We start from the raw sequence: 13,302 nt of genomic DNA, 5'->3' as shown, positions 1-13,302 counted from the left end.
TCTTCGACCTGTCAAATCACTGTTTCTGCTGCTTTGGAGCCAGCCGCGCGAGTTATTGAAATGCGACCCCTTGGCCGTTTGTGCAGCTGTCATGTTCGGTGCAGTGGCGTTGCGACGTTTTTTCTCGTGATTTATTGAGATGTTTTATGCCAGATGTCCCCGATTCTAGCTCCTCGCAGTAAAAATGGCGCTTTCTCCGAAAAAAAGCACTCAACGGAACATTACTGACGAAATTTGATGGACTTTTTTCTCCAATACCTGTTTTTTTTGGTTGTTCGTTTAATTTTTTTAATGAAACGCACGTTTTTTTGTTGTTGTTTTTTTTTAACAAAACGACTTTGTTCTGCGCTGTTCGTAACGTTAAAATATCGGATTAAAGCCGATACCCGATGCCAAGTGGCAGCATACATTAAAAAAAGACAAACTTAGGATTTGTGGTGCAAAATATTTTTTTTTACTATTGCAAATATCAATTTGTCTACTGAATAAAGTAATGACGTATTTTTATAATTGATATCGTATCGGTTTGGCACTTTTTGCCCAAAAAATCAAGACTATATAGGATCGCAAGAAAATACAACTATCGTAAAGTAACGTCAAGTGCACACATTGTTGTGTGATTTGCAAACCCTAATCCAGTTTCATCGACTCATAAGGAATTTCCCAACCTGCTTAACTGTTAAGGTACATCTCTGTTTCTTTACAAGTTAAACGTGGTATTTTGCACCTACTTTATATGTCCGGTACACCTTGTCGTGCCTTATACAGTAAATTTACAGGGCTCGAAACCTACAGCGTCCGTGCCATGTGAACTAGCATTTCGAGCCCTGTGAAAAGGTTCTGATGGTCGAATCGCAAAACGGAAATCAACGTGACAGGTTAGAAGGGTCGGACATGTTGAACGCTGTGCCTTTTCCCCTTGATACGAATCTATATACCTTCCGCTGTAAGTCCGTGAAAGAATGGGACCTCATGGTTAATAATCCAGCTGAGTTTGATATGAGAGTCCAGTTAAAAGAGTTTTCTATACTTTGACCTGATGGAGCACGGTTGTACGAAACTTATCGAGAATTCAATACAATTTGTCTTTATATAAGTGCCACCTGATAACCCTATTTAGAATTAGACAAAATACGGCCATTTACAAAGATCAGTTAAAAGATTGACAGTTAAATCGACCTTCGACTGCATTTCTTTGGCAGAGTTACGATTAGCAAGATGATATGTGCGCTATTATTTATGTAGATACGTCGTCTTGTGGTGTTTTACTTATTTTTCTTGATTAAAATTAGGGTAGAGGGCGGTGGAATGTCGTTTTTCAGATAAAATCCTGCAATAACTATACAGTAATACAGAAATAGAGAGCGGCGCTGATTGGCAGTGATCCGTCTTTTAGTGTGCTGTTGTAAAGAGTTGCCTCAAAGCCCCAAAGTTGTAATGAAAGGGACAACACAGGCACCGAACGTATCTACGTATTTTCGTACGAAAGTAGGCCGCCTCTATAATCCCCCTAAAAGTAATACACGTACCCCAAGGGGTCAATGTACCCCAGTTCAAAAACTCCTGCTGCAAGCTTTGGCTAAACGAAAACTGTTCGTAAAATAAAATTATTGCGTTTGTGGTAAACAAGGTCATTTGGTTACATGAGCTGCAATTTACTTTCATAGAAATAAGAAACATGACTATTGCTTCACAGAGGCGCGAGAGGAGTACGGTGTTGCGAACGCGTTGTCGTGTTGCAAGAATCCATTACACCTTTTACGTTTCTAGACAAATCGAGCGAACAACAACAAATCCGTCAAGAGATCTGCGTTCGCTCATTTTAATTCGACCCATTTATCGTCGGTAATGTGCCCCCCTCCCCCTATACGCCCACAAGCCGTCGGCAATGCGAATTTATGGCCGCCTGTCGCGCGAAACCGGGCCATCGATCAGAAAGTGCACCAACACAAGCGGAAAGGTCCAGCTCTTTCCAACATGTCAAACACGCACCCATCAATCAGTTTTATTGAATGGCGGAGCTGCCAACGGGAGCAGGGGACTCCTCTCTCTCTCCTCTTTTTTCCCCCGTTCTCTCTTTCTCTCTCCTTTTTTCCCTCGCTCGCTCGTTCTCTCTCTCTCTCCCGATCCCGATAAAAAGGTCACCGCTGGGTCGCCTGCAATTTATTGCCTCGCCTTCTTCCCGCTTACGACACGCCAGCGCTCGTTTCTTGTCGTTGTATTTCTCTCGCGGTCTTGTTTCCTAGCTTGTGCCGCTTTTCCGAACGCTGGTAATTGCGTGAGCGATTGTCGCAGTTTCGAAGCCGCCCCGGCTTACTTTTAGAAATTCAGCTCGTAGTGCCATTGCGACCGTTTTGGCCGTTGTGCTGCTGCAACTTGGTTGGTTTTGGACTGCAAAGGAGAACTTGTCTTTCGGTGTTGTGGACTCCCGTGTTTGAAGCCTTGTGTATTTGCTTTTAGTTGTTGTAGTAAGCGGACAGGCTGTCGTCCTACTTAGTTTCAAGCGCCTATTTTTTAAAACGTTTTTTAGTTCGAGATGAGGACTTTGAATGAACCGGGACTAAATTAAGCGACAGCCATCAGATGTGTGATTTAACTTAGTTTTGTTATGTCTTACTTTTAACCGGTGGATAAACGCCTCAACCCTAGTTTCAATCGCCTATTTTTTTGGAAGAACTCCTTTAGTCTGAGATGAGGAGCTTTGGCTGTAGGGGATTAAGGTAAACGACAGCCATAAGTTATGTGATTTAACAAAGTATTTTGTCAAGTCCTACGTTTAGCCAGCAGTTGGACGCCTGTAACTCAGTGCATTTATTTGTCCTAACTCATAGTTAAGTTTGGACGCTTTTGCGTTGTGGAAGATTGTCAGTCATAAGCACATGTTCGCTAAACTCTTGGGCTTCGTTCGGTTCTCGCTGTATGTTTTACTGTGAGAGCGAGGTTTTTCAGATTAGCCCGTTTTAATTCCAACGCCCCAGCTGTTTGGCAAAAGTCCTAAAAACCGACTAAACATCCTTAACTTGTTTTTCGTGGATTTTTTGCTTTGCACGGTCGATATTTGAAGGCTGTATACTACGTTCACAAAATTCTACTAAAACGCAGATTTCATATTACTTCCACAACCTTTGTTTACTCGCATGACTTGTGAAGCTTTTGGTAAAATTAAAAAAAATGTTAAGCTTTTTGTTACAACTATACATTTGTGCCGTTATGCGATGATGTATAAGAAACGTTGCAATGGAAATGTTTTTTGAAGACCTGTTGCTTAATGTGTTTGCTTGCTGTTCATTGTGGTAGTCGTATACTGACTGGTTGAACGAACGATATGCTCAGCAATAGTAAAAACAAACCATTTATTTATGTCAACAGGTGTATCTTTTTGGAACGCAAAGTCGTTGGCAGCAGTTTTTCGCTTGATCACTGCTCTACTGACACGGGTTTTTAAAAGTTTTATTGTTTATAACATTTTAATTAAGATCACTTGGCGAAATTGGGCGAAACAGTTTTGTATATTATAGTACGCTTTAAAATTTCGCCAGACTGCCTAATTCGCCTTCAATTGCTAAAGCAGCTTCATGTTTCACGTAAGATTGATTGAAGTGTAGGCTACTTCGAAATGGACGCAATTGCCGAAATAGAAATGAGCGAGCGCAATTGATTTTGCCGCCACCTCGCCTGTCGTAATCTTGTTGCATGCGTTTTTACTCAGTATTACACAACACAGGGTTACCGCTAAGTCTTTGAATTGAATTGCACGTTGATGTCATTGAAAAACAGTTATGGTTTTCCGAAAGGTCAAGTTTGTTTTCTGGGCATCTTAAGTTATGAGTTAAGAAAGTTTTCGGTCTTTGAAAAAATAACTTTACTGCTTTTTGTTTCATTTTCCAGTCTCTGAAAACCTGTTATATTTCTTTCAATGATTGAATGTTTTTTTTATAAAGTGTTTGTTTTTATAAAGTGTTTGGGAACTTTTACACTGATTTTGACCAACATAAGAATTTGCAATTTCGGCGGTTTTAAATGTACGGCTTGCTTAGGAAAAATTTACTAGAATCGACTAACTTGATTAACCATTAGAACGCCACGTATGACAATCAATTTAGATAGACATTGTTGTTTGTCGACATACTGTTTTTTAAAGACGGAAAAATTACTCTTGTTAAAAAAAATGTTTGCCGTTAAAACGTTTTATCCTTATTTCCTGTTTCTTTTTCTGCCATAATTGCCTGAAATCCTAACGACACCGCAATTGGCCACATTTCGACTTATTGAAAGCACTTGGGCGCGATTTAATTGAAAATGGCAATTAGGACTCTGATCATTTCCAATAGTTCGACTTAACGTCGCCGATATCTTTCTTACGCCAATGTAAGTGTGTTATAATTAAAACAACCTCTATATTTTCAACCGATTTGATTTTTAACCGACATGTATGTTAGGTTTTGTCATGTTGGAAATTCGTCGGTTCGTTTTTGGTGAAAATGCGTACTTTTTTTCTAATTTTTTTTTAAAACGATTGATTTGAATTTTTGGGCCATATATATATTTTAGTCCCTTCAGGTTTAAAGTGTCTTATGCTGAAAAGCGCAAAGTTCTGTTTTTTTAGAAACGCATAATTGTTAGAAATCTTAAATGTGTTCAAAGTGCGCAATTTTCACTTTGTTAGAAATATAACCATTTTATCTCCGCTAAACTTTCCAAAATTTTCTCTAAATGCTTGGACTGTCTTTGTTTGAATGTCTACAAATTTTAGGAAAAATTGAAGAAAAAAAATGATACCCACTTTTCACATGCTAAAAAACATAGTCTAAGTTGAAAACATAGTAGTGTATTAGTTCGCTAAAGTTTAAACAACGAAGGTAAAAATATACCAGGTTTTAGTTTTTAAGATTTTAAATCCGAAGAAAATATAATAGTTTATAGTTCGCTAAAAATGTAACTTACCAATGTGAAAATATACTGTTATGGTTCGCTAAAGATTCAAAATGCGTAGGTCAAAATATCGTAGTTTATAGTTCGCGAAAGATTCAAAATGTGAATAGTTGAAAACAGACTGATAGCTTATAGTTCGCTAAAAAAAATGGGTTCCGTAAATTTAGCACGGCGCACCTACTCCAGACTGCCACATGCTGTTTATTTCAAAATGCAAGGTTGAAAATATACTGGTTTATAGATCGCTAAAGATTCGAAATGCGAAGTTGAAAATCTACCAGTTTGCAGTTCGCTAAAAATTCAAACATACTGTAAATTTAGCACGCGCACCTACTCCACAAGCCACCCCCCCCAACCCCCTAAAAAACGCACGCGCGCCAAACACAACAAAACAGCTCTAGTCGCGTTATGTTTCCGGCCCTGTCCGACCTTCTTGTTCGACGCGCGTCGGATTGCGTTACGCGGCAAAACCTTGTTATATTGATCCGGCATGCGGTTCTTGCCGTCTCCAATCACTCAACGATCATCGACGTTGGCAGACTTCAGCTGTAAGGCGCGTTCCGGCAAGAAGCCAACACCCACTTTAAATCTAGTGGTCTTTGACTAGGTTTCTTACTAGGGATGTCCGATAATATCGGATCGCGGCCGATACCCGATACCAAGTGGTTGTATCGGTGCTCGTCCGATACTAGACTGGTATCGGTGCCGATCCGATTCTAATTTATTTATTAGAGGAATTCAAGCCATGACTTGCGATCGAACTTAACGATTCTACCTTGATATGTAAATTTATCCAAAAATGGTGGAGATTGATTGTAAATTATTATAAGGATTTCCAGCAAACATTTGCGATCCGATTTAGCGATTTCAACTTATACAGTAACTATAGTGGTAACTAAGCTTGTTAACACGCTGATATTATAAAGGAAAAAATTCAGTTTCACCAATCACACTAAAATAAATCGATCATTTGTTTATAATCAATCATTGTTGTATAGAACTGTGTAGGCTACTATATCTGGTTGTCGTGTCTTTTTTTATTTCATTTCTATCAGAAAAAATACATTTTTTGATGTTTGAGGCTTGGTTTGTGAGATGCTCTTAAAACTGAGATTTGGGTCGCGCTCAAAAAAGTTTGAAAACACTGACTTAAAGGAAGATTGGGATCTGAAATCTGGAAAAATTGTAGTTTAATTTCATCGATTTCCTTTGGTTTGAGCGCAGTAGTGACGTCTTTTGGTATCGGTTTTAACGCGATAATTTATCGCGGAACACCTGACGATCTTTCACGGAACACTAGTGTTTCGTGTAACATGGTCTAATGCAGTCGTTCTTAAGGGAAGGGAGGAATTTTTAAATTTGGAGGGAAATTTGCTCCCACAAGGAATTTGGTAGAAAAAATAGATTACAAAAAAAGTTATTTGATCGGTTATATGCAATAAAAAGCGTCTTAAGTTAAAAAAACTTAACTTTCAGACCAAACTTTATAACACGTCGTAGTCTTGGCTGTTGGCGCAGATGTGTCTATTTAGTTTTTGTATATTTTTGGTAATTTTGCCGACTGTATTTCGGTAGGTTTAATTTCCCTACAGCAGGGTGCATCGATGTAATAAATATGAAAGGTATAATATTTCGTTTTATTGCTAGCGAGAAATTGACAGTGTCTGGACTTGTAAGGGAGGAATAAAAAAATCTTTTTTGCAACTTGTTATGCTTTGAGTGGTCTATTGGATAGCTCACATAGATCGAATAGGGTGTTTTCCTAAATAACATTCGCGGCACACTTACGACAATCCTGCAAGGCACACACTTCCAGAACCACACCGTTCTAACCCGTGTGTCCCTTGCGGCTGGCACAAGGCAACTTAACCTGCCAGAGGCCAACAGCCAATTACCGTTGTTGCTTCCAGCCTCGCAATACCAGCAAGCCTTTCTTTCAGTCGGTCGCATTCGGCTGATTATGTCGCAACAATGCCGCCTAATTTGAATCGATTTGGCGCGCAAATTGTGCGAGCAAGACTGGCAGGCCTGTCGCTTGTTTTCAACATGATTTCGACAGCTTGTCACGATACCCCGTGTCTCAAACGCGCGCTGCCTTGGCCTTCAGCCGGACAGACATTGCGTAGCACGCCCCCCACCCCCAAACTCATTAATAATTCATCCCGAATAAGCGACACCGTTATTCTGTTGCCGCACTGACAGGCCTTACTATTGGATAACACGTTTCGTTGCGTCGTATCATGTCGTGTTAGCATTAATCATTTGCGCCCCGCGCCGCCAAAATTGACAGCAGAACGGGCGGACGCCGGCCTAGTTCAGCCACATGATATGTGCAGCCAATAAACTCAAACCCGACCGCCCTCCCTTTGCTCTAAAGAAGCGACGACTCTCCTATTTTTTCTGTGTCCCATCTGTTGTGACAACATGGCTCCCTGCGATGGGCGCCCGTGTTCGTTTTTGGATAGCAAGTGTCATCAGCGGCAATACACCGCCGCCGCGATCTAATTGATTTTTTGTTTTGACTTTCAGTTTTAATTTTCCTGGTTTGCTGACTTTAGGAAATGGGCTCGACTTTTTGCGTAGCTAGCGAAATAAAACTCCGGTTGAGGCAGATATGACTTAGGATTGTCTTATTACCGCCGAACAGAGATACGAAATAAGAGTAGTTTGCTGTAGAAAGTTTCTGAATCATTTCAGTTTAAATTTTTCTAACAAATTTGCAAGCTTTTTAGTTTATTACGTTCCTGGTGAAATTTGTTCAGTAAATAACTTCAGAGACCTGAAACTTAAATGTAAACAGTGAAAAACAAGCGATTCTGTTTCAACATTAGGTGATGAAGTACATCACTTAATTTTCTTTCCTTTTTAGTGATGTTTCGGTGATGTTCTTCCTCTTTGTAAAGTGACATTTATTTTTTTTAATTAAAAAACAATGCTTTTTTAAAGTTTCGTACAAACTTTGTTTCTCAACTGTTTTTTTTTAGGTTAATTTTAAAGTAGACGTCACTTACAAATCTACCATTTTGCAGGCCAACCGGATTCACCGGACACAAAACTAGGACCGATTTGTGACGACGACTCGATCGCAGCGGAGGAGGTCCAAACCGCCCCTCACACTCCGCCCGTGCCCACGTCGGAAGACCAAAGCGAAAAAGCGACTGTTCAGCGGCCATTTCACAACGGTTCAGGCACCATGGACCCCTCTTCTTGCGACAAACTGCTCGCCTTCACAATGGACTTTCTCTCCAAGAAGGCAAACTCGCTTCACGATGGAGGCGCTGCTGGTAACCATGACAACAACGCAAATCCGAGAAGGAGCCTAAGCTCTTCGTCTTCTTCTAATTCTTCTGGTCAAGTGAAAGTGGAAAAGAGAAGTCGTTCGCCGGACGCCTTCCCAAAATCCGGGTTCGTTCCATTCTTTATCGATTTTCTTTTCTGCAAAATGCTCAAGGAACTTTTCAAAAAAGTTTAACTTCTAAACAAAAAAACTTTTAAAAGTAATATAGGAAATGTTTTCTCACAAATACAAAAAAATATCATTTTTACCACAACGTACAATTTTATGTTAGAACTGTCAAGCGTTTATTGTACAGGCTATTTTTATTGAAGTTACAACTCCTATATATACCAGTTTGAAGTCCGATATAAACGGTTACAAAACTGAAATTTGTTTTCCTACAATAACAAGATAGATTTTCCAGGAGGGATGTCAGTTCGTCTCCGCCCAAAAGTAAAGTAGCCACTTCCACACAACCAAACTTCGACGCTATGCTCAGCGGGATCGGTAAGTTACATTTCAATGCTTATGGCGCTTTTAGACAACTTGTGGGTCGCGAACCTAATTGGGTCGCTGTTAAAGGTGGTTGGGTCGCCGGCTGCAGTTGTTTAACATGTTGCATTTATTAGATTTGGCTGTGAGCAAGATTTGTACAAAATTTGAGAGACATGTAGCATATAAGTTTAACTCAACCTAATGTTAAGTTCTTGTGTTTTGATCGCTTACAAACCGTTCATTGAAGCGGTTTGGGTCACCAAAGCTTCACTGTTACACTTACGCTTTGTAATTGGTACACCACGAAAAAAGGTTAAGAAACACTTGTTTAAAGACTGCATTTACTTTGAATTGGTCAGAAGTATTTTTCCAAGAATGTCTCTGAATTTATTGCATGTGCAGCCTTAATTATGTGTGTTTTTCAACAACAAACTATATTCCCATTGTATTGGCCACGGCACAAAGTGTGTGGCTTTCATATTGTAGTCAAAACACCTAAAAGTGATCCAATTTTAGGTCTTTAAAAAACTATCAATTTGCATTAACAACCCTTCGAACTGATTCCATATAAATGCGCGTCAACCTTACAAAGCAGAATTTCCCCATCGACGCGTTCTGTCAAGGGACAACAGCAGCACGACAGGCTCTGCTTGTGTGGAGTTGATTGATTTCCGTGCAGCGATGCATTCTAATACACTACAACATTGCTCTATCAGTTGCCCCTGTCAGCAATAATCAATCGCGGTGATTAGCAGTCCGCGGTTGATTCGAAAAAGCAGCGCGGCGTTTTTGCACGCGATTTAATTATTGATGTAACGTGCCACATCCGTCAAGTCGCTTCGTCGACAGGTCGTCGCCGCGTCGTCTCGCTGTCATACACTCGCGTCGCAAAAATTTTAGACGTTGTTGAGTAATTAGCGGTGATATGTGCGCGCTTTCTATATGGTAGGAATGTTCGTTCAGTTATTGTTTTGATCAAGCTTGACAGTTTTCGTTTTGTAAGACAATTTTTGTGTTATGTTATTTTGTAATATTTTAGGCATGGAAATGCTATCAAATATTGAAAATATCTGAAAAGGCTCTCTTGGCAAATCTAAAAAAATGAGGAACTGGTAAATCGTTTTTGCTTCATTTCGCCGATACGGCTCTTTCTAGGTTCCTAAATGTGTTGACAATACCAGTTCGTGGTATTTTTTTTTCTGTTGAAATTTAGGAGTTAAAATTTTCTAAAGATGACTTTGTTTTTTATGACCTTAAAAAATCGTTTTGACAAAATCGCCTCGATTTAATGCCGTTTTTTAATGCAACGCTGTATAATTCACAAGTGTCCATGTTCTCTCTGTATATGGCATAGGTCAGGAAGTTTGCATGAAATGCAGCAAAACGCTACCCCTCCTCATATTAGCGAAACAGGCTGTCGGTTCTTTAAATACCCAATTTACAAGGCTTTTTCGAGTCTATTCGAAAGACTGACAGGTCTATTGAATTACGTTGGCGTGTCTTTCAAAGCTCAGTGGCCCAATGAATGACCAGCGCTGCCGTAATTTAATTGAATCGATTCGAGCAGTTTTTGAGAGGTGTCACTACCCTTTAGATAAGTTTAAGCGTGTTTTGTATCGACCTGTACTCAGAGCTTAAGAGTCGAGTTAGTTGATGAGTGGCGAGTATTCTACTCGGTTCGTTTTTTTAGTAGTCCACTTACATCAGTGTTTCTCAACCTTTTTCGCGACGACTTACATTTTGGTGCTTTGGCGACACAATTCTCTTCACTGATTTATTTCCAAGTAGCGAAACAAAAGAAAAATAACATAAATAAATTCGAATTTTATATTACGAGCCTTGCCGTCTGTATTTCACCCGAAATTTACTCAAATGTTATAAAAAATTTGGGCGTGTCTTTCAAAGCTCATGCCATGCCGTAATTTAATTGAATCGAGCAGTTTTGGAGAGGTGTCACTACCCGTTAGATCAGATTAAGCATCTCGTGGCTAAGCTGAAAAGTCGAGTTAGTTGAAAAAAGTCGAGTTAGTTGATAGGCTGGGCGAGTAGCGAGTATTCTACTCGATTTATGTTTTCGTACGGATTTTGCTTCATTTTGCGTTTGAAGGGGATATACCTGTGGGTGTGTTGTAGCCCCAGTGAACTTTTTAATTTGGTTAAGCCGAAATTGAATTCACATATTGAACTATTTCATTGATTAAATCTTTTTCCCAGTCTATCAATATGTAACGTAATGTAAATGTGCAAGACTAAACAATTTGTTAGTTGAAACGCACACAATTCTTTCGTTTTGTATCTAAACTCTATTTCTGTAATAAAGTGAGTACAGGTGTCATCATTCGTATTCGAATGCATTATTAGTAAAAACTTGCTTTTCAGAAACAAACGAACGAATGAATGAATTGTCATTTGTGTAACGTTTAAATTTACGTCAGTGTTTCTCAACCTTTTTTCGCGGCGACAAAAATCATAACAGCAAAGCTTTGGCGATCTAATCTTTTCACCGAGCTTTTTGTAAGTGAACAAGGCACTAGAAAAATACCATATCTTAATTTAACATTTTATATCACGAGCCTTGTGGTCTTTTCATTTAACCCACAGTTAAATTCTTGCTCAAAACCAATATTAACAAATCTAACCATGTGAACGACTGCAGTCGGCGACCCAACCAAATCAAACAGGGATTTAATTTTGCGTCGCGACCCAAGGATTGAGAAACACCGCCTTACATGTTTAAAAAAGCCCGCAAAAAGCCAAGGCATTTCAATACTTGTTTGCGACACAGCTTGTAGAAAAGCTGCCACACATCAATGACAGCCGACTGACTGGTACGAGATAAATATAATGGGGCCGATGCCGGAAGAATTACAGTGAGTCACGCCGACTGCTGTCAATTGCGCTTCAGAAGGCTGTTGTGCGATTTAGATGCTTATTAGACGGGGATGGTTGAGGTGTACAGGTGAAATATACGCCCAAATCAGTTCGTGGCTTTGGTTATATGTAGTTATGTACATCGTCGAGTGATCTGCAAACTTCTAATATGGCGCACAGGAGGTTTTGGTTAAATACATGTCGTCAGGCGAACTGCAAATCCTCCTGGTTTTGTTGTTAAGAGCAGGACTTCCTTTTGGTTTGTGAATAGATTAAAACTTTCAGCAACCCTTTAGGCTTGACAGTTTTAGAACATGTTATATTGTTATGTGGTCTGCCTCTCCACACAATTGTCAGAGTATTTTTTTACAGCATTTTGGATTATGTGCTATTAGTTTTACATTCAAAATCCGTTGGCCTATTCCGACCAAAACTTGTTTCGCGGCCCATAGGTTGGAAAGGCAGAGCGACAGAGTGTATATGTATTGCAGTATACACATGTAGTCTAGGCAAAAATCCCGCCGTGGTTTCACGATCGCTTCGTTATTTCCTTTCTTGCGGTTTCGAACCGGCTAGGCTCACTGTAAACAAGGTTCCCAACCCGTGGGAGCTGAAATTCGGCAATAAGCGAATCCCGCACATAAATTCTATGTTAAAAATGAAAAAGATTACTTCAAAACCTTCACACGGATTTTACCATGTAATATTACCCACATATGCGTCCATTATGTTATGTACATTGTTTTACTGAAAGGTTAGAATATTGTCGTCTTCTACTTTATTTAGCTACACTTAACTACACCCTGTATGATGTCAGTAATGGGCATTATTTTATTAGAACGTTAAAACAATGTCGCTTAGTTTGTATATCCTGTTAATAAAGGTTAAGCTTAAAATTATCGTACAGTAGTGCAAAAATATATTTTTGGTTACTGAGTCAAATTGTCCCGTATAGCCTAAACTCGAAACATACAGCGTTTTATCGGAGACATTTACTAAGTTTTTCCACATCCATGTATCTAGGGATTCTAGGGACTATATTTCCTTATTTAATTTAGTTCCATCTTGTTTTCTGGACAGACGTAGCCTCACTTACAGCAGCCAACTGCGTAGCGATGCTTCAACAGCAATTCTACGGACAGTGTCCAAACGACTGGATACACGTACAGGTATGACCTGAACATAGATCAGCTGTTCTTTAACTAAAGTCCGTCGACCAGTTTTGGGGGTTCCATGATGGCCTACGTAAAACATTAGTTAATAATTTAAAAAATGATATAATTTTTTTAAATTTAGATTTTAATTGATAACAACACTTTTGGCTATTTTTCTTCAATTTACTTAGACTTTAACTTTGCGAAAACAGCAAGTATTTTATTAAATGACGTCATATTAGTACGTCAGCTCTATAAATTTAATGCCAACCCTGATCCATGCGAATTAAAAACATTTTTAGGGGACCCTTTCCATGAAACGGTTGAAGCGCTTTAAGACTTGAACCAGACTTAAGTTGTGTAGTTCATACTTAAATTTTTGTACAAGGTAATCTTAGGGCAGTGGTTCTCAAACTTTTTTGAGCGCGACCCAAATCTCAGTTTTATGAGCATCTCACGACCCAAGCCTCAAACATCCAAAAATGTACTTTTCTGATATGCATGAAATAACAAAAGACACGACAACCAGATATAGTAGCCTACACAGTTCTATGAAACAATGATTAAATACAA

The 13,302-nt window shown here is 39.3% G+C and overlaps 1 protein-coding gene across 1 annotated transcript in view; it reads left to right on the top strand.

Moving 5' to 3' along the window:
- LOC146162650 (uncharacterized) overlaps positions 1 to 13,302 on the top strand; it is a 56,285-nt gene that overhangs the window by 28,794 nt on the left and 14,189 nt on the right. The window contains exons 2-4 of the mRNA XM_083385262.1: positions 7,962 to 8,337; positions 8,634 to 8,716; positions 12,656 to 12,744. Of these exons, the coding sequence (XP_083241388.1) occupies positions 7,962 to 8,337; positions 8,634 to 8,716; positions 12,656 to 12,744 (548 nt within the window). The remainder of the gene's footprint in view (positions 1 to 7,961; positions 8,338 to 8,633; positions 8,717 to 12,655; positions 12,745 to 13,302) is intronic.

The sequence above is a fragment of the Ascidiella aspersa genome, chromosome 3 (assembly GCF_963924565.1).
Source record: "Ascidiella aspersa chromosome 3, kaAscAspe10.2, whole genome shotgun sequence".
Classification (NCBI taxonomy): domain Eukaryota; kingdom Metazoa; phylum Chordata; class Ascidiacea; order Phlebobranchia; family Ascidiidae; genus Ascidiella; species Ascidiella aspersa.
This window is presented reverse-complemented; position numbering and strand designations above follow the sequence as displayed.